General features: G+C 45.6%; 1 protein-coding gene and 1 long non-coding RNA gene across 3 annotated transcripts in view; one reads left to right on the top strand and one right to left on the bottom strand.

Moving 5' to 3' along the window:
* LOC142038901 (uncharacterized) overlaps positions 1–26,132 on the top strand; it is a 92,230-nt gene that overhangs the window by 3,019 nt on the left and 63,079 nt on the right. For both annotated transcript variants that reach the window (XR_012652723.1, XR_012652722.1), the window contains exon 2: positions 24,010–24,094. This is a non-coding gene — a long non-coding RNA (uncharacterized LOC142038901). The remainder of the gene's footprint in view (positions 1–24,009; positions 24,095–26,132) is intronic.
* Positions 7,125–26,099, bottom strand: LOC142038888 (myosin heavy chain, skeletal muscle, adult). The gene is made up of 38 exons (XM_075044813.1): positions 25,865–26,099; positions 25,632–25,775; positions 25,382–25,538; positions 22,096–22,123; positions 21,880–21,997; positions 21,589–21,681; positions 21,395–21,458; positions 21,204–21,302; positions 20,994–21,097; positions 20,756–20,894; positions 19,979–20,097; positions 19,731–19,880; positions 18,744–18,914; positions 17,788–18,097; positions 17,573–17,646; positions 16,385–16,472; positions 16,173–16,290; positions 15,723–15,846; positions 14,933–15,069; positions 14,575–14,830; positions 13,562–13,804; positions 13,154–13,330; positions 12,922–13,067; positions 12,744–12,834; positions 12,265–12,654; positions 11,985–12,111; positions 11,687–11,805; positions 11,038–11,234; positions 10,442–10,625; positions 10,190–10,355; positions 9,894–10,018; positions 9,425–9,733; positions 9,121–9,324; positions 8,726–8,851; positions 8,461–8,631; positions 8,270–8,374; positions 8,031–8,126; positions 7,125–7,421 (listed from the first exon to the last, which is right to left on the bottom strand). Exons 1-38 carry the CDS (start codon positions 26,069–26,071, stop codon positions 7,266–7,268), a joined length of 5,832 nt encoding a protein of 1,943 aa, XP_074900914.1. The 5' UTR covers positions 26,072–26,099; the 3' UTR covers positions 7,125–7,265.

A 26,132-nucleotide genomic window follows, 5' to 3' on the forward strand; every position in this document is an offset into this window, starting at 1 on the left:
CCTTACCTGTAGCACTCTTCTAAGACCAACATCTATCAGTTTTTCTTATATTTCTTCCCTAAAGCTAACATCATTTTGCTTCTAATTCCCAAATGTCCTTTTCCCTTTTTCATATCCTTTCCTTTCACATATAACCACACCTTTCCAACCCATTTAGTCTAGGTGCCAGGTCCTCAGCACTTGCTGTTCTGCGCCACTGATCTTCTCCTATGGGGCCGCTTTACTCACTAAGGAAGAGGCAGCCTGTGTTTCAAGTGTATGTTAGTGACTGACCCTGCCTCTCACAGCAGCCCTGTCTCCCAGGCAGCTGGTCCTGCTGACATGTCCCAGAGGGAAAGGGGAAGCTGATGTGCGATTGCTCTCGCCCCAGCCCCAGGCTTCCCCTGCGAGAGGAAACTTCAGGACAGGAGAGGCAGACAAAGGAGATGAGGAGCAGGATTTCTTCTTCCCTCTGTAGCCCTGTTCTGCTTCTGTGTTTGAACAGTGAAGGTCTAGGTGGGCTTTTCTTGGGTCCACAGTGCCATTTTCACATCCATTTCATGGGGAAGAATATTGTGATTACTTATCTGTTTTGAAGTAGCTTAAAGGTAGACTATGGCAATGACTTGTCTACACTTCAGGCTGCAAAGGGCTTTCTCTGTTGCCTTTGCTGGCCTAAGAGTCTAGGAGGTCCTCATCTGTGAAGGCTGGATCTCATGGTCATCCTAGGATGAGTGAGGGTGATCCAGAGCCCTGGGCCTCTCCTGGTGCCTGCACTGTGAAGGTCCAGCCAGATCACGACTGTCAAAAGAGGTGCTGCAGTCACTCTCCCTAGGCTGCACGCTGACCTGTGGCTGCTTCTGTCAGCTCAGGGTCTTTTCTTTCAGCATTGATGACCCTAACAAGCCTGAGCCTTCTTTGGCCCACTCCGCGGGTCTTTGCTCTGTCCCAGTGGTGAATACATGAGACTGGCTGTCCCACCTGGTTGGATTTTCACCTTTCTGGTGTGATTCTTTCCTAGTGCGTGGGCCAGGAAGTTTCAGCAGCTCTAAAAGCACCCATTTTCAAGTGTGTCCCAGTTGCGGGTCTGTAGCGGACCAGCCACCCAGAGGAGGGTCCACCTTGGTGGCTCCATGCTGCCACCCCCTGGCAATGGGTGCCTTGAGCAGTGGGCCTGGTCGGCTGCTGCCTCCCGAGCTCCCTGTGACTGACAGGAGCCTGCTGGAGCCCCAAGCTAAGAAGAAAGCTGATGGGTCATCTGCCCTCATAGCAACAGCCCAAATGGTGAGGCAGTGGGCACAGCCACCTTCCCAACTGATGTCTCTGGGCCCTACACCAGCCCCCACCCTGGCATCTCACGGCAGCTAGCTGCATTTCCTTTAGTTGTTGCCACTGCCTTGGGCAGATGTCTGTGTGGGGCAGTGGGCCGCTGCCTCATGGCACCCATGGTCTCCTCAGGGCCTCTCCACCTAAGGGTGAGCAGGCAGGCAGTTCTGTTGCAATGCCCGCCAGTGCTCACCCCATGGTCTCGACCTCCACAAAGCTGGCAGGGTGCTTACCTTCCTACCCACTCCCCACGCATTCCTTGCGCCTCCAGACTGGACCTGCCCCCTCTGACGGGTCTTGCCTCATTTGAACCATTTCAGCCTGGGAGAATGAAGTAAGCCATGAGAAGTTCACTGGGCTTAGAATATTGATTGTGTGGGCATGTGACACAGTAGCTTGGCATCACAGTTTAAGACAGAGAAGATCATCTACCTCCAGCCCTGGTTTCTAAGGGAAAAGGATAGCTAAGGCAAGCATGACCTGTCTAAGCGGTTTCTTAACAACCTGTCTCTCCAAAAGACTCCTTGCAAGTACTGAGGAGAGAGCCAAGCACACAACTTCTGGTAGTACAGCCTCTGCTCACTCTCACCTAACAACTGTGCAAGAGGATATGCTTCATACCTCAGAATGGATTAGATTTTTCCACTAGGCACATGGAAAAATATTATTGATGGTGGCTCAGTGAAAATTTTTTAAGACCTTATTTAAGCATGCAACTAAAAGGGGCACAGCAGATTTCTTCTGGCCTCCATTTATAGGCTAGAGATGTGCTGCTGAGGTAGAACCTCCACGTATACATCCCAAGATTTTAGGTCCACCTGCACGGTTCAAATCTGTATGGCTAGTTCCTGAGATGGGAAAGGATCTGCTAAGTAATTTTACACATTTCCAATAAATAGTGCATCTTTTTTGCAGAAGTGCAGTTTTCCCTTTTCTTTCTATACAAGGTTATCTTAGAAAGCCTCCCAAAAAAGGAAAACTGCATCTACCCAGAATATTCTGTACTGCACTCCTTTCAAGTAGGGAAGGTCCATCATACTCAGCTGGTGCTGATACATGCTCAAGATTTCACAGTAACTTGTGCGTTGTCTGTTGAGTATGATTTTAAATTGTCTCTAAAATCTATTCTACATGGAAACTCACACATCCTGACTAGTGGGAACATGGAAGGAGATATTTCCTTGCTGTGGGCTGTTTGGTACATACCATATATGTGGATCTAAGTTCCCATTCTAAGTCTAATAATAAAATTAGTGCCGTTGATATAGAAAAGCCTCAATTAACAAAAGGGTTAAAATTTTTACATAGAATACTTTCTCGTAACAGCCTCTTTTGTGTGGTATTATGCTTACCCTCCCAATGTTACTTTCTGTCCTAAGGTTGATTCTTCAGTCTTTCTTAAGAATGTTGGTGCAGCAAGGAGGGAGCCTACTATGAGTTACGAGCATCCTCAAGTCTTTGCTAGGAGGAGTATGGTATAGCAGGGATTTGTTCCTACTTGGTCTTGGGTTTGCTTGGGTTTATTTTTATCTATTTCCTTATCACAGTCTGCTTCCCTTTCACTGGTTCCCAGCTGAAGTTGAAAAGGTTCAGAGTAGCTTCCTGTGCCTCAATTATCATGAAAGGTAGTTCCTTATTATGCAGTGACTCCCAAGACTTGTCAGACCTTTACCATATAAGGTATTCACAAAGCTTAACCTAAAACAGATTACATAATAGTTGTTTGACTACTACAGAGTTATGAAAACAACCTAAAACCACTTCAGGCCCAGACAAGCCCTAAGACCATGCACTGTCAGGTCAATACAAACCCAGAAGCCTTCTGCTACTAATGGAAAAAAATCATATTTACTGCTCTACAATAATGGAGATTTTAAGGAACTGAAGCATGTTGGTATAGACAGAGAATGGTCAGGTATTCAGAAGGAGGATTAAAAAGAAGATGAATTGATGGCAAAGACAGTATCAGAAAACAGAGTCTGGCTGGTGTCTGTCATGAAGCATGACTGCAGAGAATAAAATGGAGTGAAAGAAATCTGAAGTCTACTAGGGAACCATAGGAAGCCTTCTAACATGTCACGGGAAGGAAGAGCTAGGCTGGCATCACTGCTAGATGTTAGATGGATTTATTAGGTTCTTTGTGGCTGAAAATTGATCAGCTCAAAAAAAGCTCATTCTCATCACTCTTTCAGACAGCAATGACAGAGTTGTCTGGGGTTTCTGCTTTCTCATCCTCGCTACTGACAGCAGGACAACCTCAAAAAAACTGGCGTGTTGGTGAGTTTGCATCTTGGAGACAGATAATATAAAGACTCATTTTGATAATTCTGTCTCAGCCATACAGACATGGAGCTATTGGCTGGAAGTTTCCACCAGAGTGAGCAAAGGTCACTGGAAGATCACTTTGCTCTTTGGAGGCAAAGTCCATGCTATGACAGTGGTTTCTGCACACACTGACTGAGAGACCACTGCCAGCCCTCACAACTTCCCAGGAAACCTCAAGAGCTCCAATGGCAGGGTCTCCTTTGAAAGCTTTGTAGATGAATAGAGCCAAAGTTTTCAGAGACCACTGACCTCAGACCTGGGCATAGCCATGGTCTGCATGCCATGCCTGACCAAGCAGGAGATAGCTTTCCGTGCAGTGCTCTCACCTTGACAATGCAGCTCCAAGGCAAACACAGTCATAGCTAGAGATCAACTTTTTAAATTTGCCTTTTTGGCAATATGTAATCCAGGCATTAGGCATCCAGGGAACAAGCTATGGGGAGGATAGACTGTGAACTCATGAGAGCAACCCAGAAACCTCCATATCCTGCCCAAAACATATGTTCACACCTCTGCCCATGACTAGCAGCCTCATTTTCCACCCCTAAAGGCCTTGGAGAGGAAAATGCTTTCCCATCCCCCAAATGGATTCATGCTCTGATGGCAGTAGATAAGCTTGTAAGAAAAGTGAAACCAAGGATGCTCTTACCCTCAAGTGCTCTCTGAACCTCTGTCTTTCTACACAGCTCTTAGCCTTTGCACCACAGACAGGATTTCTGTGAAGTTGCTATATTCCAGTAGATTTCTTCTCCATGAACATGTCCAAGTGTCTTTTCAATCCATGTAATCCTTTAGTTTGCAGTGACACCGAGTTCCACAGCTTAACTGCATACTTTGTGAAGAACCCATGCGTCTTTGTGGTTTTGAATACCTTGCCTTCAGGTAGTTTCATTTGATTTACACCCACACACACACTCACAAACACACACTGTTCTCCACCATCTGCCCTCTGCACTCTCCTGTTTCTTTTAATGCCAGAGCCGGTTGGAACATTGGTCCTGTCAAGCCTCTCCACACTGTGCTGATTTTACAGTTCTGCTTTGTATGCCCACTCAGTTCTTTCCCACCTGAAGTCTCTGGATTTGTTTAATTGGTCCTCCTGTGGAAGCCCCTCCATGTGTCTGATCACCTTTATTGCCTTTGGAATCATAATTCCTTGCAAATTCAGTTTGTCTCTTTTTCTACCACTGCTGAGAAATGAGTGGATATTTTCACACAGTTACACAGCATACATGGAAGACCTTGCTCCTGACGGGTAATTGTCGGCTCAGAGTCCATCTTTTTATATGTGACACTGCATTATGTTTCCCCACACATATGGTTCTGTGGTTTTAACTGTATTGAGTTTTGTATGCTATTTCATGGCACTGTTTATTCAGTGGCATGAAGACCTTCTGCATTTCTTAGGTATCGGTCATTGTCCTCACTGCCCAGAACAGCATTATTTTATTGGGAAACATTGTGTTCCTTCCTGTTCAACACCTCTTCAGCTTGGTTTATCAAGAGCTTGAACAACACAGGCCCCAGCACAAATAACTTTTCTTTTTCACTCTGTGTCTTTGAGGATTATTTGTCTGAGTGAGAAGCTTCCTTCTTATCCCATGGCTTCATCGCTTCCATAAAAGCCTTTGTTGGGATAGCTTGCTGAAAGGTTTTGGAAATCCCAGTTGATTATATCAGCTGGATCTCCCTGCCCACGTGCTCATCTACCCTTTCAAAGGTTTCTGTGTTGATTCACATATAAGGCTGACTTGAATTTAATGGAATACTCTCTTTGGAAGGACATAAACTACCTGTCCTCAGTTCCCCATACCAGTTCTTTCCCAGGAGGTGTTACATATTGCGGGTTGGTCCAGTGCTCACTGGGAATTCAGAAGCCGTGGCTGTGACAGTCCTCTGAGCTCTGCCCCAACAGGCAGTGACTGAGACTGAACATGATGGCTTTTTACCCCTGCTCTCAAGTCTTCATTGTCACTTCATGTGGAGCTCTGCTCAGGCTCAGAATCAAGCTGCCATTTGTCTGCCCAGCTTCCTTGTTACTTTTTCTGCACATTGAATGGAAAATCAGTAGGCTAGACTGGAAATGCCAGCTACTAATGAAGACTGCTGTGTTTCCCTTCCACTGATGGGCTGTTGCAGCTGCCTCTTCTCTGCTCACTGTCTGCTGTGACCTCTCTTGCCATAGGATACTGAGAGAAGCTCCTGTTTGAGGCCTTGAGTTTCTACAATACCACTAAGGAAAGCACCACATTCAACAGATGGGATCTCTCAACATGAAAGAAAGATTCCCCCAGGCAGGGTAGTGTTTCAGAAGGTAGTGTGCCAGAGACTCAGCTTTTGTGGACACTGACCTGATTTACAGGAAGAAAAGGAACTACCACAGAACTGTCACCAGCCTTCTCCAGTTTTAGTCCAAGGGGAGATGATACTCTTCACGGTCCCCCTATCTAACTAAATGTCGTGGTTTAAACACAGCCAGCAACTAAGCACCACGCAGCCGCTCACTCACTCCCCCCCCCGCAGTGGGATGGGAGAGAAAATCGGGAAAAGAAGTAAACTCATGGGTTGAGATAAGAACGGTTTGATAGAATAGAAAAGAAGAAACTAATAATAATAATGATAACACTAATAAAATGGCAACAGTAATAATAAAAGCATTGGAATGTACAAATGATGCGCAGTCCAATTGCTCACCACCTGCCGACCAACACCCAGCTAGTTCCCAAGTGGCGATTCCCCGCCCCCACTTCCCAGTTCCTATACTAAATGGGACGTCACATGGTATGGAATACCCTGTTGGCCAGTTTGGGTCAGGTGCCCTGGCTGCATCCTGTGCCAACTTCTTGTGCCCCTCCAGCTTTCTCGCTGGCTGGGCATGAGAAGCTGAAAAATCCTTGACTTTAGTCTAAACACTACTTAGCAACAACTGAAAACATCAGTGTTATCAACATTCTTCGCATACTGAACTCAAAACATAGCACCGTACCAGCTACTAGGAAGACAGTTAACTCTATCCCAGCTGAAACTAGGACACCAAATTAATGAAGCAAACATGGTGGAGGCTAAAGAACACCTTCTGCCAGCTTCCCAAGAAAACATAAACTCTGTTGGTTATCAGCCCTCCACAAATCTTCCTTGGAGAGCGGCCAGCAAAAGGAGCAGCTCACACCTGACATGTTGCGCAACTGGAAACTGATGAGGTGCTGTATGGGTAAATATAACATTAGATGTTGTTTGGGACAGAACAGTAGGAAGGTTGAACTGGCAGGAGTCACTGTCAGGAATTATTGTCCTTAATTTCTCTTCATGTGATGTTAAATTTCTATTCATGCCCCAGTGACTAAGTAATAAAGAAGGGGTAAGTAGTCATGAACCAGATAACAAAAAGCTGTGCCATGACATGGGTACACAGAAGTTATTAGCCAAAGCTGTGCCTAAAAGCTAATGATGATATAGACCTAACCACTAAAAAGACAAACAAAGGAAAACTGGTGCTCATAGTGCATATGCAAAGGCATATACGTTCTTTATTCTCTAGACGTTAACTTGGTTACAAAGACACATTGCAGAAGAAAGCGACTGAGAGGTTCACATTTTGTGCAGCCCTCAGGTCACTTTGCTGCCTCATGACATCCTCACTCTTCCTCTTCTATCTTCTTGCCATGAAACTCCCGACTCTTCGCTCGGAGCTTGTTGACCTGCGACTCTGCAATGTCAGCCCGCTCCTCAGCTTCCTCCAGCTCGTGCTGGATCTTGCGGAACTTGGAGAGGTTGACATTGGACAGCTCCTCCTGTGCGGGGAGAGGGAGTTGGTGGTGAGGAGCCCAGGGCAGGGGTGTCACTCCTCCTGCACCTTGGCCTTGCAGGGCTGTGGCTCTTCCACCCCACTCCCACCGCTGATTACACGTAAGCCTCCCACAGACCTCCTCATCCTCCCTTATTCAGGACCCCACTGTGACAAGCTTCGCCAGTACTATGTCACTCTTGAGGAGCAACTTTGTCACTTGGATTTGTCATTTGTATACTTATTCTCCCACTACTTGATGCCCAGCTATCGGTGCGACTTATTGGGTTGAGAAAGACCCTGATGCCTTCTGCTGTTGATTACTAGCAGAGATTCATGAACTCAGTTAACTTCAGTCAGTGGATGTAGCCCCTGGGTTTGTTTAGTCTGACGTCCTGTATAAAACAGGCTGCAGAATTTCCCTCAGTTCATCACTGACTGCTGCAGGGTACCCAGAACTCAGCAAGGCCTCATGACACCATAGAAAATGATGTGGCCAAGACTGTTGTGTCTTGGGAGATTCTTTCATGCCCCTTTCCTGCTATTCATACTCATCTCAATGAGCGTGCTGCCCCAATGGAAGGTGGCTCTTGCCCATTCTTCGAGCAATACTTACAGCCTCCTCAGCTTGTCTCTTGTAGGATTTCACCTTCATTTGCAGCTTGTCCACCAGATCCTGCAGCCTGAGAATATTCTTACGGTCTTCCTCAGACTGGAGTGGTTGGCAAGCAGGAAAGAGAATGAAGTGTTGGTTCTGCATCATGTGAGGTTAACAGTTCCCCTTGGGGATGGTGTGCACAAAATCTGACTTGCTGTGAGAAAACTCTGTCAGCCTAAGGTGGCCTCCTGCCTTACCTGGTAGGTCAGCTCCTTCACCCTCCTCTCGTACTTGCGCACACCCTTCACGGCTTCAGCGCTGCGCTTCTGCTCAGCATCAACCTCCCCCTCCAGCTCCCGCACCTGCAATGAGCACCCCATCTTTGGAGCTTCCCTGCTGGCTACTTACGTGACGTGCTCACTCATGCACAAAGAAAAGCCCTACGCACTCTGGCCTCCAGCTTCTGGATTTGCTTCTTGCCTCCCTTCAGGGCCAACTGCTCGGCTTCATCCAGACGGTGCTGCAGGTCCTTCACCGTCTGGTCCAGGTTCTTCTTCATCCTCTCCAGGTGGGCGCTGGTGTCCTGCTCCTTCTTCAGCTCTTCTGCCATCATGGCCGCCTGATGAGAGCAAAAGGTCAAAGCCATTTTCAGGCTCGAGATGTTCTGGGAACTACACATCCACCGTCAGCAGTGAAAGGAGCCCCCGACTCACATCTGTGATGGCCTTCTTGGCCTTCTCTTCAGCATTGCGGGCTTCCTGGATCGTTTCCTCCATTTCACCCTGAATTTGGGCAATGTCTGTTTCCAGCTTCTTCTTGGTGTTGATCAAGCTGGTGTTCTGTGCAACAGGAAAGACATGATTTGAACTTTTAGACCTCATACCTCCACATAAAGAGCTAAAAGTGTGAGTATTGTTTACTAAAGTCTTTAATGCAAGAGTCCTCTTTAGAGCCGTAGCAGCAAACCAGACATGGGTGGCTGGCTGGATTGGCCATATTACAGCATAGCTCTTCAAGTGTTTACATAGTAATCACATGCACGATGCATAGCAATCGCATTCTGTGTTGTCCCTTGTTAATGGGATTAGTTTCAAGGAGCATGCCTGACCTGGGTATGGAGGAGCTGCACACGTTCAGTGGCATCCATCAGTTCCTGCTCAGCCACTTTCCTCGACCGCTCCGTCTGCTCCAGGGCCGCCCGTAGCTCCTCAACTTCAGCCTGCAACAGGTTTGCTCTGCGCTCCACCATGGCCACCTGCTCCTTCAGGTCCTCCTGTGTCCTGAGAGCATCGTCCAAGTGTATCTGGGTATCCTGTAAAAGAGGCAAAAGAATTTGCAAGGTGGCAGTGTGTGCTTGGGTGCCAAAAATGTCAGCAAAGGCTCTTCTCTTTCTGTAGCTTTGCTGAACAGACCTTGAGCACTGCCTGTGTGTTTCTCAGGTTCTTTTGTGCCTCTGCAGCCACGCGGTTGGCATGGCTTAGCTGAATCTCCATTTCATTCAGGTCCCCCTCCATCTTCTTCTTCAGACGCAGGGCTTCATTCCTGCTCCTGATCTCAGCATCCAGGCTGCTCTGCATGGACTCCACAATTCTGAGGTGGTTTCTCTTCATTTGGTCAATCTCCTCATCTTTCTCTGCTATCTTCCTGTCAATCTCAGACTTCACCTGGTTGAGCTCAAGCTGGAGGCGCAGGATCTTCCCCTCTTCATGTTCCAGGGAAGCCTGGACAAGTCAGCAGGAACAGTGACTTAAACTACTGCTTCCTTTCTACGTAATCTCTTATACAGTACTTCACAAAATCTAGGCTTGCTTTCCTGACATTTCTGCAGATAAATACTCCCATACTTTCAGTCTGGACACCATTTATTAACACTGTGTATACCTCAGCTTCCTCCAGGGAGGCTTGGAGTTCATATTTCTCCTGCTCAATCTGCTTCTTGACTTTCTCCAGCTCATGAATTGCCTTTCCTCCCTCGGCAATCTGCTCTGTGAGGTCGGAAATCTCCTCTGTGGGAGCAAAGAGCAACAGCATGGTCAGGCACAGAGCAGAATGCACAGGGCCCTGCCACACCAAGGTGACAGGCAGCTTTGCCAACCTGCAGGCGCAGACCCATACGGAAAGGTGGTAGTGCTGGATAGCAAGAAAGCTCAGCCAGGAGCAGAGGGCCAGGGACTTACGCTGCAAGTTCTTGTTCTCACGCTTCAGCGTTTCCAGGTGGTCCAAGGACTCCTCATAGGCATTCTTCATCTTAAACAGCTCTGTGCTGAGAGACCGAGACTCCTTCTGGGAGGCTTCCAGCTCAGCCTGCGTTTCCTCGTACTTCTGCTTCCATTCTGCCAGGATCTGAAGAGAAACAGGACCTCAGTGTGGATGTGGCAATCAGGAGGGGATGCTCTGCCCAGGAACCCCAGGCCTGGAGACCAAAAGACCTTGTCAAAGTTCCTCTGCTTCTTATCCAGAGCTGCGCAGGCAGCATTTGATCGCTCAACTTCAATCATTAGGTCCTCCACTTCATTCTGCAGCCTCTGCTTTGTCTTTTCCAGGGAGGCACATTTGGCATTTACAGCTTCGACATGTTCTTCTGCATCCTGCAGGCGCTGTGCCAGCTTCTTCCTGGGAGGAGATAAGCTCAGCTCTGGGTTAGAGTTTAGAGGGGAGCCAATTTTGCACTGTTCATGAGATGGCAGCTGGCCACTTTGGGGGCTTTGAGCCTGGCGTTTTTCACAGTGTTTTTTCTGTTCCAAGATTGCATGCAGCCTAAATGGTCTATCACTTCTGTGTCCTACCAAATACTGAGTATTTGGCCTGTCTTAGCCTTTCTAGCCCTAAAGGCTACCTTTGTCCTTCCAATCTGCACTTTTTCCACAGCATGCTTTTCCCCTCCCTCCCTCTCTCCCCTCTACCACAAAGACAATATAACCCTGCCTTTGTACTACCCTTGTCCTAACCCACTCTCAGAGACTCCAGTTCCCCTTGACAGTCTCAGTCTTCTCCAGCCACTCGACATCCCACATTCCTCACGTACTTGGCCTCCTCCAGCTCCTCCGTGCGCTGAATAGCATCCGTCTCGTATTTGGTTCTCCACTGGGCCACTTCGCTGTTGGCCTTGGACAGGGCACGCTGCAGCTCCCCCTTGGCTTCCTGCTCCTCCTCATATTGTTCCCGGAGCAAGTCACAGTCGTGGCGAGCAGACTGCAAGGCGTGGGCCAGGGCGTTCTTGGCCTGTGGGGACATTGGAATTGGTAACCTCGATACTTGTCTTGAGATGCCTCTTGACAGTAAAATTAGAACAAAACTCTAATTAGGCAAATGCAAAGCTGGGAGCTGATGAAGCCTTCATCAATGTATTCTGGAGGATCAGGATGTGTTAGTGACAGTTACTGGGGACAGTAAATCTGCTGTTCCTGTCAATGTTTCGAAGTATGTGTCTGAATCCTGTCTCAGAGAGTATCGTCAGCATCTCCTGACAGCCTTGTGGATGACTTCCTCTAGCATGACAATCATTACGCTTCCTTCCCTCTCTAGCTTATGAGTGGGGATATGTGCATTACTGGTGTTCCCTCCAGTACTACATGTGGTTGGGGAAAGATTGTTGAACCAATCTTGGATCAGACAGGATTCTCCGAACGCTTTTAGGGATGATGTAGGTTGTGGACAGTAGGGTACTTCCAGACCTTTATTTCTTCCTCTAGATGTCTCTTGAGTTCCTCAATCTGTTGGGTAAATCCTTGCTTGCCCCTAGACAGCTGAGAAATCAGAGCATCTTTTTCCTCCACCTGGCGTGAATATTCCCCTGGGAAGGGTAAAGTAAAAAAAGGTAACTAGACTACTAACAATATGACAGTTTCTGCCTGTAAACCCGCGTAGTCAGAAGTGGCCTGGAGAGGTTATACCAGTTGTCACTTTGCACCCTCTCGTATGCTCAAGGCATGCAGATCCTCCTATTACCCCTCAGGAAAGAGGATGTCTCACCTGATTCTGTCTGCAGACGAGCTCTTTGAGTATTGAGGTCATTGATCATGCGCTGATTCTGCTCCTCCTTAGTTTTAAGCTCACTCAGCTGATCCTCCAGAGTGCGGCACATCTTCTCCAGATTTGCCTAGATAGCAAACACAAGGAAGGAAAGGAGATGAACACCTGCACTCTGCCTTATTCTCACAGCAGGAATTTTTTTTTATGAGAAAGTGGCCGGTAGGCATAGCCTATGTGCCATACCTTGGCCCTGTGAGCATGTCCTACTGCAACTCTATACCTTGGCTTTGGAGACAGACTCCATGTTACTGGCCAAGTCATCAATCTCCATCTTCAGCTCACTCTTCTCCTTCTCCAGCTTCTGCTTCACTCGCTGCAGGTTGTCAATCTGCTCCCCAAGCTCAGCTGTGCTGTCCGCGTGCTTCTTCCGCAGGGCGGCAGCTGTGGCTTCGTGCTGCAGCGTGGCCTCTTCGAGGTCACGGCGCATCTTCTGAAATTCTGCTTCACGCTTCTTGTTCATCTCAATCTGAGCTGTGGTAGCCCCTCCTGCTTCTTCCAGGCGCTCGCTGATCTCCTCTAGCTCCCTCGAGAGGTCAGCCCGATGCTTCTCGGCTTTTGCCCGAGAGGTTCGCTCTGCCTCAATTTCCTCCTCCAGTTCCTCAATACGAGCCTGGGGAACATTAGGAGACCCTTCACACCCATGCCCTCCTCCTACCTGACCTGAGACTGGGTGAGAGAGGGGAAGGAACAAAGACTTGCCTGCAGCTCCTTGATCTTCTTCTGTAACTGCATGCCCAGGGCTTGCTCATCCTCAATTTTGCTCTGGATCTGGCTGATTTCAAAGTCTTTCCTTTGAGCAAAGCAAACCATGTCAGAGCTCAAAGCAAAAAGACAGGTGCACCAGCACAGCACCCAGGTGCCCCACAGCCCCACTTACTTCTTCAGCTTCTCATCCAGCTGCTGCTTATCGTTTTCCAAATCCATTATGCTGTCATGGGCCAGCTTCAGGTCTCCCTCGAGTTTCCTCTTAGCTCTCTCAAGGTCCATGCGCAGTTTCTTCTCTTGCTCCAGGGACCCTTCCAGCTAAAATAAACAAGACCATCAGTGCTCTGCTGGCTATGCTTTCCTCTACAAGTTTTTCTTTTTCATTGAGCTGCACATGTGCTTACGTCATCCACTTGCTGCTCCAGCTTGGTTTTAGCTTTGGTCAGCGTATTGACTTTGTCCTCTTCTGCCTGCAGGTCATCCAGTGTCTGCTGATGGGCCTCTTGGAGGGCTTTCTTCTCTTTTGTCAGCTTAGCAATGGTCTCGTCCAGGGCTGCCATCTCCTCTGTGAGGTTTTTCACCTGTTGATTGTAAGAAAGTGCCAAAGGTCTGTGTAGAAGACTTGACTGCTTAGTGCAACGACCTTTTCACTTTGCAGTGCTTAGCCAGAAGCTTGTTTTTCATTTGGGCTGCCTCGCTGCCCCGCTGTGAGGCTCCTGATATGTTCCAAACCTAGCTTTGTTCTGAGGATACCAGGCTGATGTGGGAGGCATCTGTCCCTTCACCCTTTATGTGACCCCCTGTGTGTGTACCTTGTTTTCAGTGGCATGCTTTTCCTTCTCCACTTTGGCCAGCGTTAACTCGAGGTCATCAATATCTTTCTTCAGCTCTGAACATTCATCCTCCAGTTTTCTCTTCTTGGCTGTCAGCTCGGCATTAATTTCCTCTTCATCTTCAGCCCTTTCAGTCACCTCCTTAATTTTGGCTTCCAGCTGGATTTTGGTTTTGATGAGCTGGTCACATCTTTCCTCAGCATCAGCCAAGCTATCTGCCTCCTGGTGAGGAGACACAAATTTTTAGGAGTTGTAATGTTTTGAAGTTTCTCTGCTCTGTCTGTTGTATCACTGAGTAGGTGTGTATTATAATGGGTGCTGAACCTGGCCTTCCACTCCAGCAACTGGAAGATCTTGCCCGGTGTCTACCAGGAAAGCTTGTCATCTGGAATCAACATTGATGCCAGATTTTTTGTGTCTCTAAAAATGCCTCACAGAGAGGGTAGCTTTTTCTGTTTAATTCACTCATCGTGAACCTCATAATATTTGGGGAGTAAAGGCTTTGTGAGAATAATTTAGTGGAGCAAGCGGTGTTTTGTTTGGTGTGAAGAAACTGCCTTTTCCTAACTGAGTTTGAATGGAAACTATCCATGTTTCTGAAAGTAATCAAGGCCGCCTAGTACTGCTGGACGTAGGAAAAGTGGGTCCTTCTCAGGTTTGCCTTTACTCTGTTAGACAGATACACTGCTTTGAAAGGTGAGTAGATGGAGATACTTCCCTTCCAGTTCAGAGCTCTCTGCTGTGGATTACATGTTGGCTAGTGTTACATGGCTCTTTCCTCAGACAGCAGGAATGCCGAGTCTCATGTGGGGCTGCCATGAGCCTCACCATGCCCCTGCCAGTGCCTGTTTACTCAGAGTGCCTTAGAGTGTGTGATTTAGACTGTTTTCTACTGCACGGTAGTCAGCTTCCTGCAAGTCTCTGCTTAGGGTAAGAAGCGTTCTGACTGTGTAATCTTCTTTTCCCAGGGACAAATGAATGGTGATACTCACTGCCTGGACTTGGAGCTGCAGGTCATTTTTCTCCTGCAGTAAGGTCACCATTTTCTCCTCCAGCTCTTTCCTCTTTGCCTCAGACTTTGCAAGCTCTTCCTTGGTTTTCTCAAACTCTTCCTTCATGTTGGCCATCTCCTTCTCAGATTCTGCACTCTTCAGCAAGGGCTTGATCTTAAAGAACAGCTTCATCCAGGGCCAGTGCTTGACATTCATGAATGCGCGAACATTATACTGGATGCAGAAGATGGAGTCTCTGAAATAAAATTCACATGGCTATTGCATAGCTTTATTATGATGAATTTAAACTTCATCAGTCAAGTACCATGAGAAGAAACTAAAAATGAGAAATGCCTACCTCCTCTCCACCATTCTCCGATACTCCACTCTCATCAGGAACCCCCTGCACCTGGCTTGTGTCATGGTCATAATCTCTGCTAGTTTCTCATCTCTCATCTCCTCCAGCAGACCTATCAGCCCAGCTTTGAAGAACACCTTGAGAAAGGAAATGTTGCATGATGTCATTGTCACGTTGTACAGAATAGAGGCACAGAGTCTTTCAGGATCCTGGTAGACTTTAATGGCCATGACCATCCTCACCTTGGGCCCCTTCCCAAACTCTCTCCCCAAGGGCCTACAAGCTTCCTATAAGCTCAGCCGTGAGCATTCAGTCCCCATCTCAGCTATGTAGTATGAGTTCTGGTTTTCAGTTCAGCCACAGCCTCAGCCATACCTATGCCTGGCCATGGACCCCAGTGATCTCTACCGTGACCTGCGGACTTACTTCCTGGCTTGAAGTTAGACCAATCTCATTGCTGTGGATCTGTCCAGGAATTCATGAATAGTGCCTGGGCCTTGTTAGCCTACCTTTATCTGACCATGACCAATCTCGAAAACCAAAGCTTTATGGCTTCACCTCAGACCTTCCTTATTGTCACAAATCTGCCTGATGATCTGGACTCTTGGTGGAACCTGGCTACCATACTAGGTTTCCCCACTTGCCTTTCTTGAGTACTGTGGGGCTGGGCACATGCTGATTAAGGCCCCTACCCTGTCAGGTCTGTTATTGTGCTGTGCTCCCTGCCCCTGACAGAACAGTCCGCCCTTATCACTTCCTGATAAAATTTTAAGACAGGTCCTGTTCCTACCTTGGTGTGACCAAATCTGTATTGGGTGTGGTCTACATCAATGGATCCAAGGAGCTTTTCTGAAGCCTTCTTGCTGTCCATGAACTGTCCCTCTGGGATAGCACTGGCATTAAGCACTCTGTATCTGCAAAAAAAAAGAATATGAAGAAATCCCCATCAACAAAACCACCACTGTGATTGAACCCCACAGCCTTCTCAGACTGTCTCATTCACCAGTCTAATGCCTGGAGACAGTTCATCCTTTCAGAACAGGATATGGAGAGCGCTTTTGGTATTAATTCTAAGTGCAAGAGAATCCTGATCTCAGCAATGTCATATCATCATAAACTGGTGGTGAAACATTTCTATATTGCTGCTCAGTACCAATTTGAAGTATAATGTTTCAAGTATGTTACAATACTCAGATGCTTCAGCTTGGTCTGAATGGGAAGAAACATGTAGCACTCTTACCTTTGTTTGAAGTCAGCATACAGGACTCTGCTGGGGAATCCTTTCCTGCAAATTCTGATCCCTTCCAGCACACCATTGCATCGCAGCTGATGCAGCACCAGCTCATGCTCCATGGCACCTAACAGATACCACCATTAGTGACTACCCTATTGTCTGATACTCAGGAGAAGAGCTTTTGTGCCTTGAGTTTTCCTCCTATTGCATCCCCTTACCAGGTGTTTTTGTTTCATTTGGGATGATGCATCGTACAAAATGGGGGTGAGTACTTCTCAGGTTAGCCATCAGCTTGTTTAAATTCTCCTGTGAGATCATGAAATGAAGTTTGTATTATTAAGCATAAGCTTTAGAAGCTTAATAGTGGATGTATCAAACAGTGTTTCAAGATGCAGACCTGTCTTCTCTAAAACATCTTGCACAACTCCCAAAGGCAAACTTGGAAACTGAAAGCTCCCAGATTTTTGGTTTTGAAATTCTTTTGCAGAATAATGGTTAGCATTACTTTTCCTTTATCTCCTCATACAAATATAGAGCTGCCATCTCCCAACTTTCCTTCCAGCTGGTATTTCTTGTAGTATTTAGTTGGGCATTTTAAGTGGATGAGATGTACTCTTGGTTAAGTGTGACTAGTGTCTGATTTGGCAGCTAAATAAGTTCTTTTTAAATGGATGGAATATTTCTACAGCCCATATAAATTGATTTTTTTAGTAGTAATTCAATCTCCCTGAATATCTCCATCTCAGCCAAATGGAAACCTTGAAAACATAACTGACCTCAAAATTCATTAATTTTATGTGATTTAACATTCACTGTCTTTCCCCATTGAAACTAAAACATTGCCCTACAATCTTACAATCTCAAGGCTTTTTTTTGCTTTTGGTGTTTGATCACTTATTTTCAAATTCTACAATGTGACAATACTGAAAATCTTCATAGATACATAAAACAGGTACGGGAAATATCTCTGAAGTCTCCAGAGAAGATTTTAAGGAAGTTCAGCCTATTTGTTATTCACTGCTAGTCTAAGTAGGTGAAGTTCCCCTTTGGAGATTTTTATAAAATATTCAGAGATGGTAATAGCAAAATGAAGGCAAGTGGAAGAAATCAGCCAAAATATAAGGATGCAGTACCAATAGTTAGTTGGAAAAAAGTCTAAGACAATTACCTAGGGAGTTCCAGGAGGCTGACAATATCATTCTGCCTCCTGAAATAAAAGGAATACCACGCATGCATTGAGGTAGAGTTTTTATGGTGTTCTAATGGAGTAATTCTGTCATTTCCAAGGATGGCAAGGGAAGGATTTTCAAGGATGACAAGAGCTATGACCCAAACTGAAACACACCTTTCAGATTCTGAATAAAATTGCTTTCCGTCTTCAAAGAGATAATGAATTCTGTACTTACCCGAAAAAGAGCTGAGACAGTCTGGAAAGAAGAACCCTTCTTCTTCCCTCCCTTTTTGCCACCACCGCCAGCCTCTGCAAATGGAAGAAAAAAAAGTATTAAAATATGGATATTGCATATTGGAGACTACAGAACACAAAACAACTTTAAATGTTTAGTGTTTACTGCTTTAATTCTGTGTCAACATTGTCCCACACTCAAAATACAGTTTTCACCTGCATCTGCTCCACCATAGCTGGCAAAGAGTAAGGCCAGTGTCTTCAGGGATGATTTCTGGTACAACCCAATGACAGTTTCATTCAGGGGGTCTTTGTTCTTCTCCAGCCAGCCACTGATGTTGTAGTCTACTGTGCCAGCATAGTGCACCAGGGAGAAGTGGGCCTCAGCCTTGCCTTTGGCAGGCTTGGGCTTCTGGAAGTTGCTGGACTTGCCCAGGTGCTGGTCATAGAGCTTGTTCTTGAAAGAGGTGTCAGTTGCCTTGGGAAACATGCACTCCTCTTCCAGGATGGAGAAGATGCCCATGGGCTGGAAGGTACCACAAGAAGTGACAGCGAAAAATGATAATGATGTGAAGCATGTGTTACCAACATCAAAGGTACCAGTGTGTTACTGGTAGCATCTCAGCCTGGATAAGGGCCTAAGTTTGTCACGAGTTGCCCTCAGCCAGGGAGCTTAGTTCTGCCTTCCCTTGCCTTCCTGCAGCCTGTCTTCATGGAACTGGTAAGAATGTCTGTCTGGTTCAGGTTAGAGTTGGGAGTAGAATTGGAGGGAGAAGTGGTAAAGAGGAAAATAATTGGGAAGATAGCTACAGGAGACCCAGCTGTTATGGAAAGTCAGGCCAGGTGACATTTATTTCCCAAATTTGTGTGGGGAGTTCTGATTTGGGTCTTCAGAGGAAAAAGGAAAGGAGAGTGACTCCAGTTTGTTTTAAAGAAGTCTGTTGGTGGGAGTCCAGGCTCTCTTTTCCATGCTTGAAGACCAGGTAATGCAGGATTCATGACAGAGATTTGAGTTTCCTAATTTCTCTTCCCCAGACTAAAATAAATTCCAGTGCAAAATATTTTGTTTCACTGACACTGAATGTCTGGCTGTGAGTTCTTTCTGAGCTGAATCTGGCTCAGTATCATCACAGAATTCCAAGATACATTGTACACTTGTATGGAAAAGGTACCTTCTCAATGAGTTCAATGCAGGCAGCCAAGTCCATCCCAAAGTCAATGAACTCCCATTCAATTCCTTCTTTCTTGTACTCCTCCTGCTCCAGCACGAACATGTGGTGGTTGAAGAACTGTTGCAGTTTCTCATTGGTGAAATTGATGCACAGCTGCTCAAAGCTGTTGAACTGCCCAAAGGAAGGAGAGGTGCACAGGTTCTCAAAGTGTGGCAAACACCCCAGCGTTTTGCTAGCATTCTCCTAACAGAGCATTCCGCTGTTTGCTGTTCCCCAGCTGAAACATCACTCCTAAGTGTACCGTAACAGTGTGTGTGTTTCCTTAGCAGGGCTTCTATTGTAAAATTCACTGTCCTTGAAGGATTTCATTATTATTACTTTTGAAATCAAGATAAAAGTAACAATTCTCTTTTACTGTGCTACTCAAATCAAATCCTTCAGTAACCCTAGCTACAGCATTGTGTAGGTGTCTCAGCCCTCTGACCTCCCAGAGAGTGGAAACCTCCTCAGTGTCCCACCCAAGAATTTCTCTGCCCTCAGATCAACAATCCAGGGTTTTCTCTGCCCTGACACATAAGTCCTAGCATCATCACTGCATGCATAACACAGGAAACATGCTGTGAACTTTCCCATAGCACTACCCTTTCCTTGGCTCTTCCAAGAGCGTCCATACCTTTGGCCCACATCTGTGTTAGCCATAGTCCCAGAGCTGTCTCTTTGTTTGCAAAGCCTAAGACCTTTGCAAGTTCAAGGGCCTCTGAGACCCTTTGTCAGAAAGCAGAGCTTTCTTCTACCTGTTGACGTTAGAATCAAAGTGTTAGCAAAGCCATTTGAGAGTGCTACTGTTACAGAGAAGAGGGAAGCGTTTCTAGAAAACTGCGGATGAGGAGGATAAACTGAATCTTCTTAAAAAGAAGCATGTTTCTGAGTCCTGATGACCCCTCCATGCCCCTCCCTTGACTATGGTGCCAAATCCTTGTTCCTTACGTCAAAGATCTCAAAGCCAGCAATGTCCAGGACACCAATGAAGTACTGTCTGGGTTGCTTGGTATCCAGCTGTTGGTTGATGCGAATAACCATCCACAAGAACATCTTCTCAAAGACAGCTTTTGCCAAGGCACCAACTGCGTTGTTCACCTAAAGTGGAGAAGAAAGGACTGGAGTTACCTCCTAGGGTCAAAGAAGAATGCTCAAGTACTCTTTCAAGCCATGTATTTTCAACCTCCAGATTTTACCTGTTCCACAGTTTGACCTTTGGTCACAAATTCATTCCCAACCTTGACTCGGGGATAACACAGGGCTTTGAGCAGGTCAGCTGAGTTAAGGCCCATGAGGTAGGCAGCCTTGTCAGCCACTAAAGAGGGAGAGAGAGGGAGAGAGAGGGAGAGAGAGAGGCATTTCTCTTTGGACAATGGCTAGAATTTGGTCAGTGTGAACAACTCTGCTCTTCATGTTCTAGAAACAGGAAAGCATTGGTCTGGTCTCATACAGAAGGTCTGGGAAGGAATGTAAATTCTGGAAGCTAATGATGGCCTTCTTTGAAAGCAAGAACAGGTATGGCTTGGATAGGAATAGCGCGAATCTGGAATTTCCCAGAAGAACTCCAAAAGCCTCTGGGAATACATGGGGCATGCATGCAGCACATTCCTTTTCTGTGGAAAGTGGCTTTCTGCATAACAAAGAATAGAGGATTTATTTCACAAAAAATACGATTGCACATCATGGCGACTTAGTGGTTGAAGGTTTTACAGAGAGAGTGGTATCCTGCATCGAAGTTGAAGTTCCCCCTTTCCGGCTTTGTGTGCCTGGGCAGTATCCATTGGATAAAATAATGGTATTTCCCACGATCAAGGAAGCACCTCTGCAGTTACATAGACAATGAACAAAGATGCATTTCCTCAGTGCTTTATGTGGTGACTCAGGGCAGCAAATGCCTGTCTTTGGAGGCTAACATATCATCTCTGCAAACAGAGAAGTTCTTTGAACAAGGCAGTTGCTGAATTTGCTGATACCTTCTGTGCCATCCGGCTCTGCCTGCTCCTCTCGTTGTTTCTGCTTGAATTTCAGGTTCCCGTAGTGCATGACAGCCCCTGTCAGCTTGTAGATGGCAGTCTTTTCATCGGCAGTGAAGCCCAGGATGTCAATGGCACTCTGCAGTTGAAACAATGAATTCAAATACGTGTCCTTAGTAGGTCACCTATGTCACCTTCAAGACATGGACAGTAGGTACCTTTTTCCTGTGTTACTTACATCTGTAGCCATGAGCTCCTCCTGGTCATCGATACTGGGAACAGTGACCTCACCTTGACTCACATAGTGGAAATCATAAGGGTTGGTGGTAATGAGGAGCATGTCTGAAAGCAGGAAGAGGCAAGGCACAGGCTTAGTTTTGCCAACCAGGTAATAGAGGGAACTGTTGCTCAGTGATCATCCTCAAAAAGACATAATGATCCCTCCTACCAATTAGCTCCGGCTTCTTGTTGGACATGATTTGATAAAATATGTGGTAGCTTCTTTCTGCCTTGAGCTGGAAAGTGACTCTGGACTTCTCCAGCAGATCTGGAAAGGAAGGTAGAAAGAGATAGGCACAGGAAGGCACACGGAGGTGGGTCTTTAGGAAGGAATGGGATCAGGCCAGGAGAGTCTCTTACAAGTTTCAATGTCAGCAGAAGCCAGTTTGCCTGTAGCTCCGAAGTGGATTCTGATGAATTTGCCCTGTTAAGGAGAAGCAGCAGCATTTCAGCCTGGATGGGTTCCTTTGACATCTCCTTTATGTGGAATACTGCCAGGGCCATCACTTATCTTGTAATGAGAGGGAGAGATTTTGTCCAAAGCCACAACTTACAAAGCGTGAGGAGTTGTCATTCCTCACGGTCTTGGCATTTCCAAAGGCCTCCAGCAGTGGGTTGGCGCTGATGATTTGATCCTCAAGCGTTCCCTGCAGGATGATAATTATTGCTGGTTATCCTTTCCAAAAATCATGTCAGGAACAGAGGAGAACATTGATTCAGGCTAGTATCTATTAATTAATGATTTCATTCTCAAGTGTTCCCTACAGGATGGTAATATTCAGTTACAGTGTTTAGCTGACATGGCAATTACCTGCCAAGTGTTCAGTCTGTTCTTCCTGACTCACCTGCATTTTGCCTGACTGCTGCTGCTCCTCCTTCTTCTTCTCCCCACTCGCTGCAATTGTTGCAAAGTACTGGATGACACGCTTTGTGTTCACAGTCTTCCCTGCACCAGATTCTCCGCTGTCAAACCAAAGACAGAAGCAGAGAGCGTGTGGTCAGGCTGGAGGTCCCCTGGCACGGGGCAGCCCAGCGGGGACCTGAGCAGGGAGTGTACATACGTGATCAGGATCGACTGGTTCTCACGATCTGTGAAGGAGGCAGAAACAAAGAGATGATTAGTACGTGTCATGGATATCCTGGATAAAAATATTCCTGGGACTTTTAGAAGATGCACTATCTGTAGGCAGCTCCTTCCTTTCATAAAGCTGTGTGCCTTCACCCCAATTCCTTTTGAACGTTTTAAAGTTGGGAAACTGACATGTCAACACTGATGTGGATGTCAGGTGTAGTATATGTGCTTCTTTTTCTGCCTATTCTCTTCATGTCAAGCTGCTCATCTTCGTTATGAAAAGGATTCCAACTAAGCAGTATTTTTGTAGAGTTACTGATTAATTGAACTATCTGTAAGCTAAAGTGAACGGAGCAGGTGCTTCTCATAAACTTTCTAACATAGGGACAACCACTTCTGACCAGTCCATGGGCCCTCCTAGATGTTTTTTTTCTGTCAGAGGCCAGTTGATTGTTGCCTAAAGAAAATCACAAAAACATCATAAGCATGTAGTAGCCTTTTACCAGCATACTCTCCCATACTCTAGAATATTGAAATTTTGATACTTCCAGAGCTAGATGAGATGGTTTTGTGTGTAATGGCCTGGGCTGAGTTTGCTTTCCAGAATTTTGTCCGGTTGCTTTTTTGATCCATGCTCGGTTCTTTCTGTGTTGCTTCAACTTTTATCACCCGGTCTGCTCTTTTTTTGAACCACTTATTGTGTGAAGGAAAAAAAAAAAACCACAGCTGGTGCTGAGCTTGGTTTTTTGTCTGCTCTTTCCTTGTCTATTCGTCTTCTCCGTGCCATGGATAATTTTATTAAGTAGCACAAATCATTTGTCTAGAGTAACCTGAGCAGATGTCCTGCCATATCTTTCAGAAACCTTTTCATCTTTGTCTTGATCTGTTCCATTTCTACTGTATTCTATTTTGAAAAAGGAAGTGCAGAAATGCATCCAGTACACAAGGTGCAGGCATTCCTTGGGTAACCACCATGATACAATGATATTTTCTCTTTTGGTCTCTATTTCTTGGTCACTGATCTCAACTTGTTATTTTGTAGATTTCTGATCGCTGAGCCAAAATTTTTGAAGCTGTACTAAGGGATATCTATAACAGAAGCAGTAGTTGTCAGCAATGAGCCCATCTTTGGGGTTTTTTTCCTATGTCCATTGTTTTACATTCTTGTTGACCAAACTTTGTTGCCACATCACTGAATAATCATTCGATCATTTAACGTCATAAAGTCCCTCTGAAATTCTTCACTGTTAGACTTCATCTTTACTGGCCTGAAGGACTTAGTCAAATCAGAAAGATTGTCATCATTTCCAGATCATTTAAAAAAATGTTGAACAGCAGAAATCCCAGAACAGATCCCAGTGAGACTTCATTGATAAAATCTTGGCACCATGAAAACTGAAAAAAAAATATTTTTCCCATGTCTTCCTTTCTCTTAACCAGTTCTTTAAGAACCTTCTCAGTTCTATAGCTGGTAGTGAATGTAAGCGTAAAAATTATGTCAAGAATAGCTGCTCTATCAACTGTATTGAAGATCTTTGTTGAATTCATATGGGTTACCTTGACCAGCTCTCCTTTGTTAAAAAACCCCCAGTAGTTTTGTAAGGCAAGACTTCCCTTTAAAATAAATGCATCTTTTTTTCCTGGTAAGTCACATATATTCGCATGCCCAGTAGCTGCCTTGTTTAGAAATTGCTGGCAGTCTGCCTTTTACAAAAATCAAGCTTACCGTTATGTTGTTCCTTAAAACTCCCTCACAACTCTTTTAAAAAGTTAGAGTAACACTTGCCGTTTTCCAGGCAATTGTCAGTGAGAATTTTTGACCTGTAGAGTTCCACTGGCATGCCTGGTTGAATTCTGTCCTGGCAATTTGCTAGTGTTTATTTTGTTGTTGGTTTTCTTTAAGGACACTTCATTCAGAAGAAGTTCCTCTGATGAATCCCACTGTAAGGAGGAGTTCCAGAAATGAGTACTTCCCACACTGCTTTAAGGTAAACAAATGAAAATCCCATTTACTTGTTCTGATCCGACCTTACATTTTCCGAGCTGTCTTTTTAAATTTTGACTGTGTCAGTACAGACTCCACAGACTCATCTTAAGCCCTTCTGCTCCTTATGTGTAAGAAATAAGCATAAGTTTTTATGCATGCTGCAAGTTGTTCTCAAACCTGTAATTTGGCATGCCTTCTTGTGTTTTCACAGTTAACTAGCCAGAGTTATGTTTTGAAGAAAGTCTATGTGTGTTTAATAACCCACCTTAACAGGCTGTGTAGCTGGACTGGCTTTCAGAGAAAGTGCTTTTTGCCAGATGATTTACATTTGTTCTAGGCCTCTGGGATGGTATTTTCCAATAATCTGCATGCCATCTGAAGAGACTAAGCCATTAGGTAACTAACTCCTAGCGGAAAAGTCTGGGTTTGCCTTCACCAAGTTCCTGCACATCTCTTGAAGGTGTCAGCAAGGGTAAATGTATGATGACTTACGTAAATACTGCCAGGATAAGACACAGTAAACAAACATCAATTTATTATTGTCCCATTTTCATAGTATTCTCTTCCAATCAACTTTCTTACCGCTCTGAATACTACAGAAATAAGAGAGGGGGGAACAAGATTTACTTTAAGAAATTAAACTATGCCTCTCTTTGTCTAATATTTTTCTGACTAATCTGCTCTTTCTTGAAAGTCTGGAGATTTAGACAATGCTAGAAAAGTTTTCACTATCCTTCTTCCTTATTGGTTCCATTTATATTAATGAATGGAAAAGAAGAAATTGTTTCTGAGATGGGGGGAGGAAGTATCAATTTTCCCAGCAGGTTTCACTGTAATGTCTAAGACTGCTTCCTGAGTCTTCGTAAAACCACCATAGGAAGCATTGGCTTTGATGTTGAATCTCCTTTCCCTTTACACCCAATCTTGTTTACAGAACTCCACCCTAGTGACTTTCAGTCCTGCAAAGCAAATCATTCAAAGAACAATCCTCTCAGCTAACAAAGCACCAGAACTTTAAAAGTTTATCCAAATTTCTTTGAAGGAAAATCTGACAATGTATTCAGCATTAAACCGTATCCTCCCAAAGATCTTGGACAGTAAAGTCTAATGTTGACTGTTAGAAACATGATCTCAGTGATGGTATCCAGTGAAGAAAATAATTCCAGTGATGAGAGGACTTCTGTCCTCCCAACACCATTACACTGAACTATTTTGCAGTGAAAAGACTTCTTTTCTCCTCTGTGAGTGTTCACAGCCAAATAATTTTAAAGAAAACCAAGGAACTCACCAGTCAGCATGAACTGATAGGCATTGTCAGAGATGGAGAAGATGTGTGGAGGGGCCTCCTGGCGCTTCTTGCCTCGGTAGGCCAACACCACCTCCGGGTTGTACACCGGCAGCCACTTGTAGGGGTTGACAGTGACGCAGAAGAGACCCGAGTAGGTCTGCGAGGAAGGGAGACAGCACGTTGGCTTCCACTTAGCCTGGCAGAGCAGTTCCTCCTAGCTCCCCAGAGGAAGACTGCTGCTGCTACTTACGTAGATCATCCAGGCTGCATAACGCTCTTTGAGGTTGTACAGCACAGCGGGTTCATGGAGGTGGGTCATCATGGCCATGTCCTCGATTTTGTCGTACTTGGGAGGGTTCATGGAGAAGATTTGATCTTCCTTCACAGTTAGGGTCTGTCAGGTGAAGAAAGAGATGCACGTACATCAGCTAAGAGCTGAGACTGGGAATTACATACAGTTTTTAAGCCTTGTTTTTTACTCACCTCTCCTGCTTCAGACTTGACCGTGACCTTCCCTGATTCCCTGCTCTGGATTGTCCCTTTCACAAAGGATTCCTTAGGATGCACCACAAAGACGGATGACTTGGCATCAAAAGGCTTGTTCTGAGCCTCAATTCTCTCCTTTTCCGATTTTCGGAGATAAGGAGCTGCCTCCCCAAAGACGGCCATCTCAGAATCCGCAGAGGTCATGTCTGCACTTATACAGGAGGCGCAGTCAGCAGAGTACTCTGTAAGAAAGAAGATATGTTGA

This window comes from Buteo buteo, chromosome 13 (assembly GCF_964188355.1).
Source record: "Buteo buteo chromosome 13, bButBut1.hap1.1, whole genome shotgun sequence".
Taxonomy (NCBI): domain Eukaryota; kingdom Metazoa; phylum Chordata; class Aves; order Accipitriformes; family Accipitridae; genus Buteo; species Buteo buteo.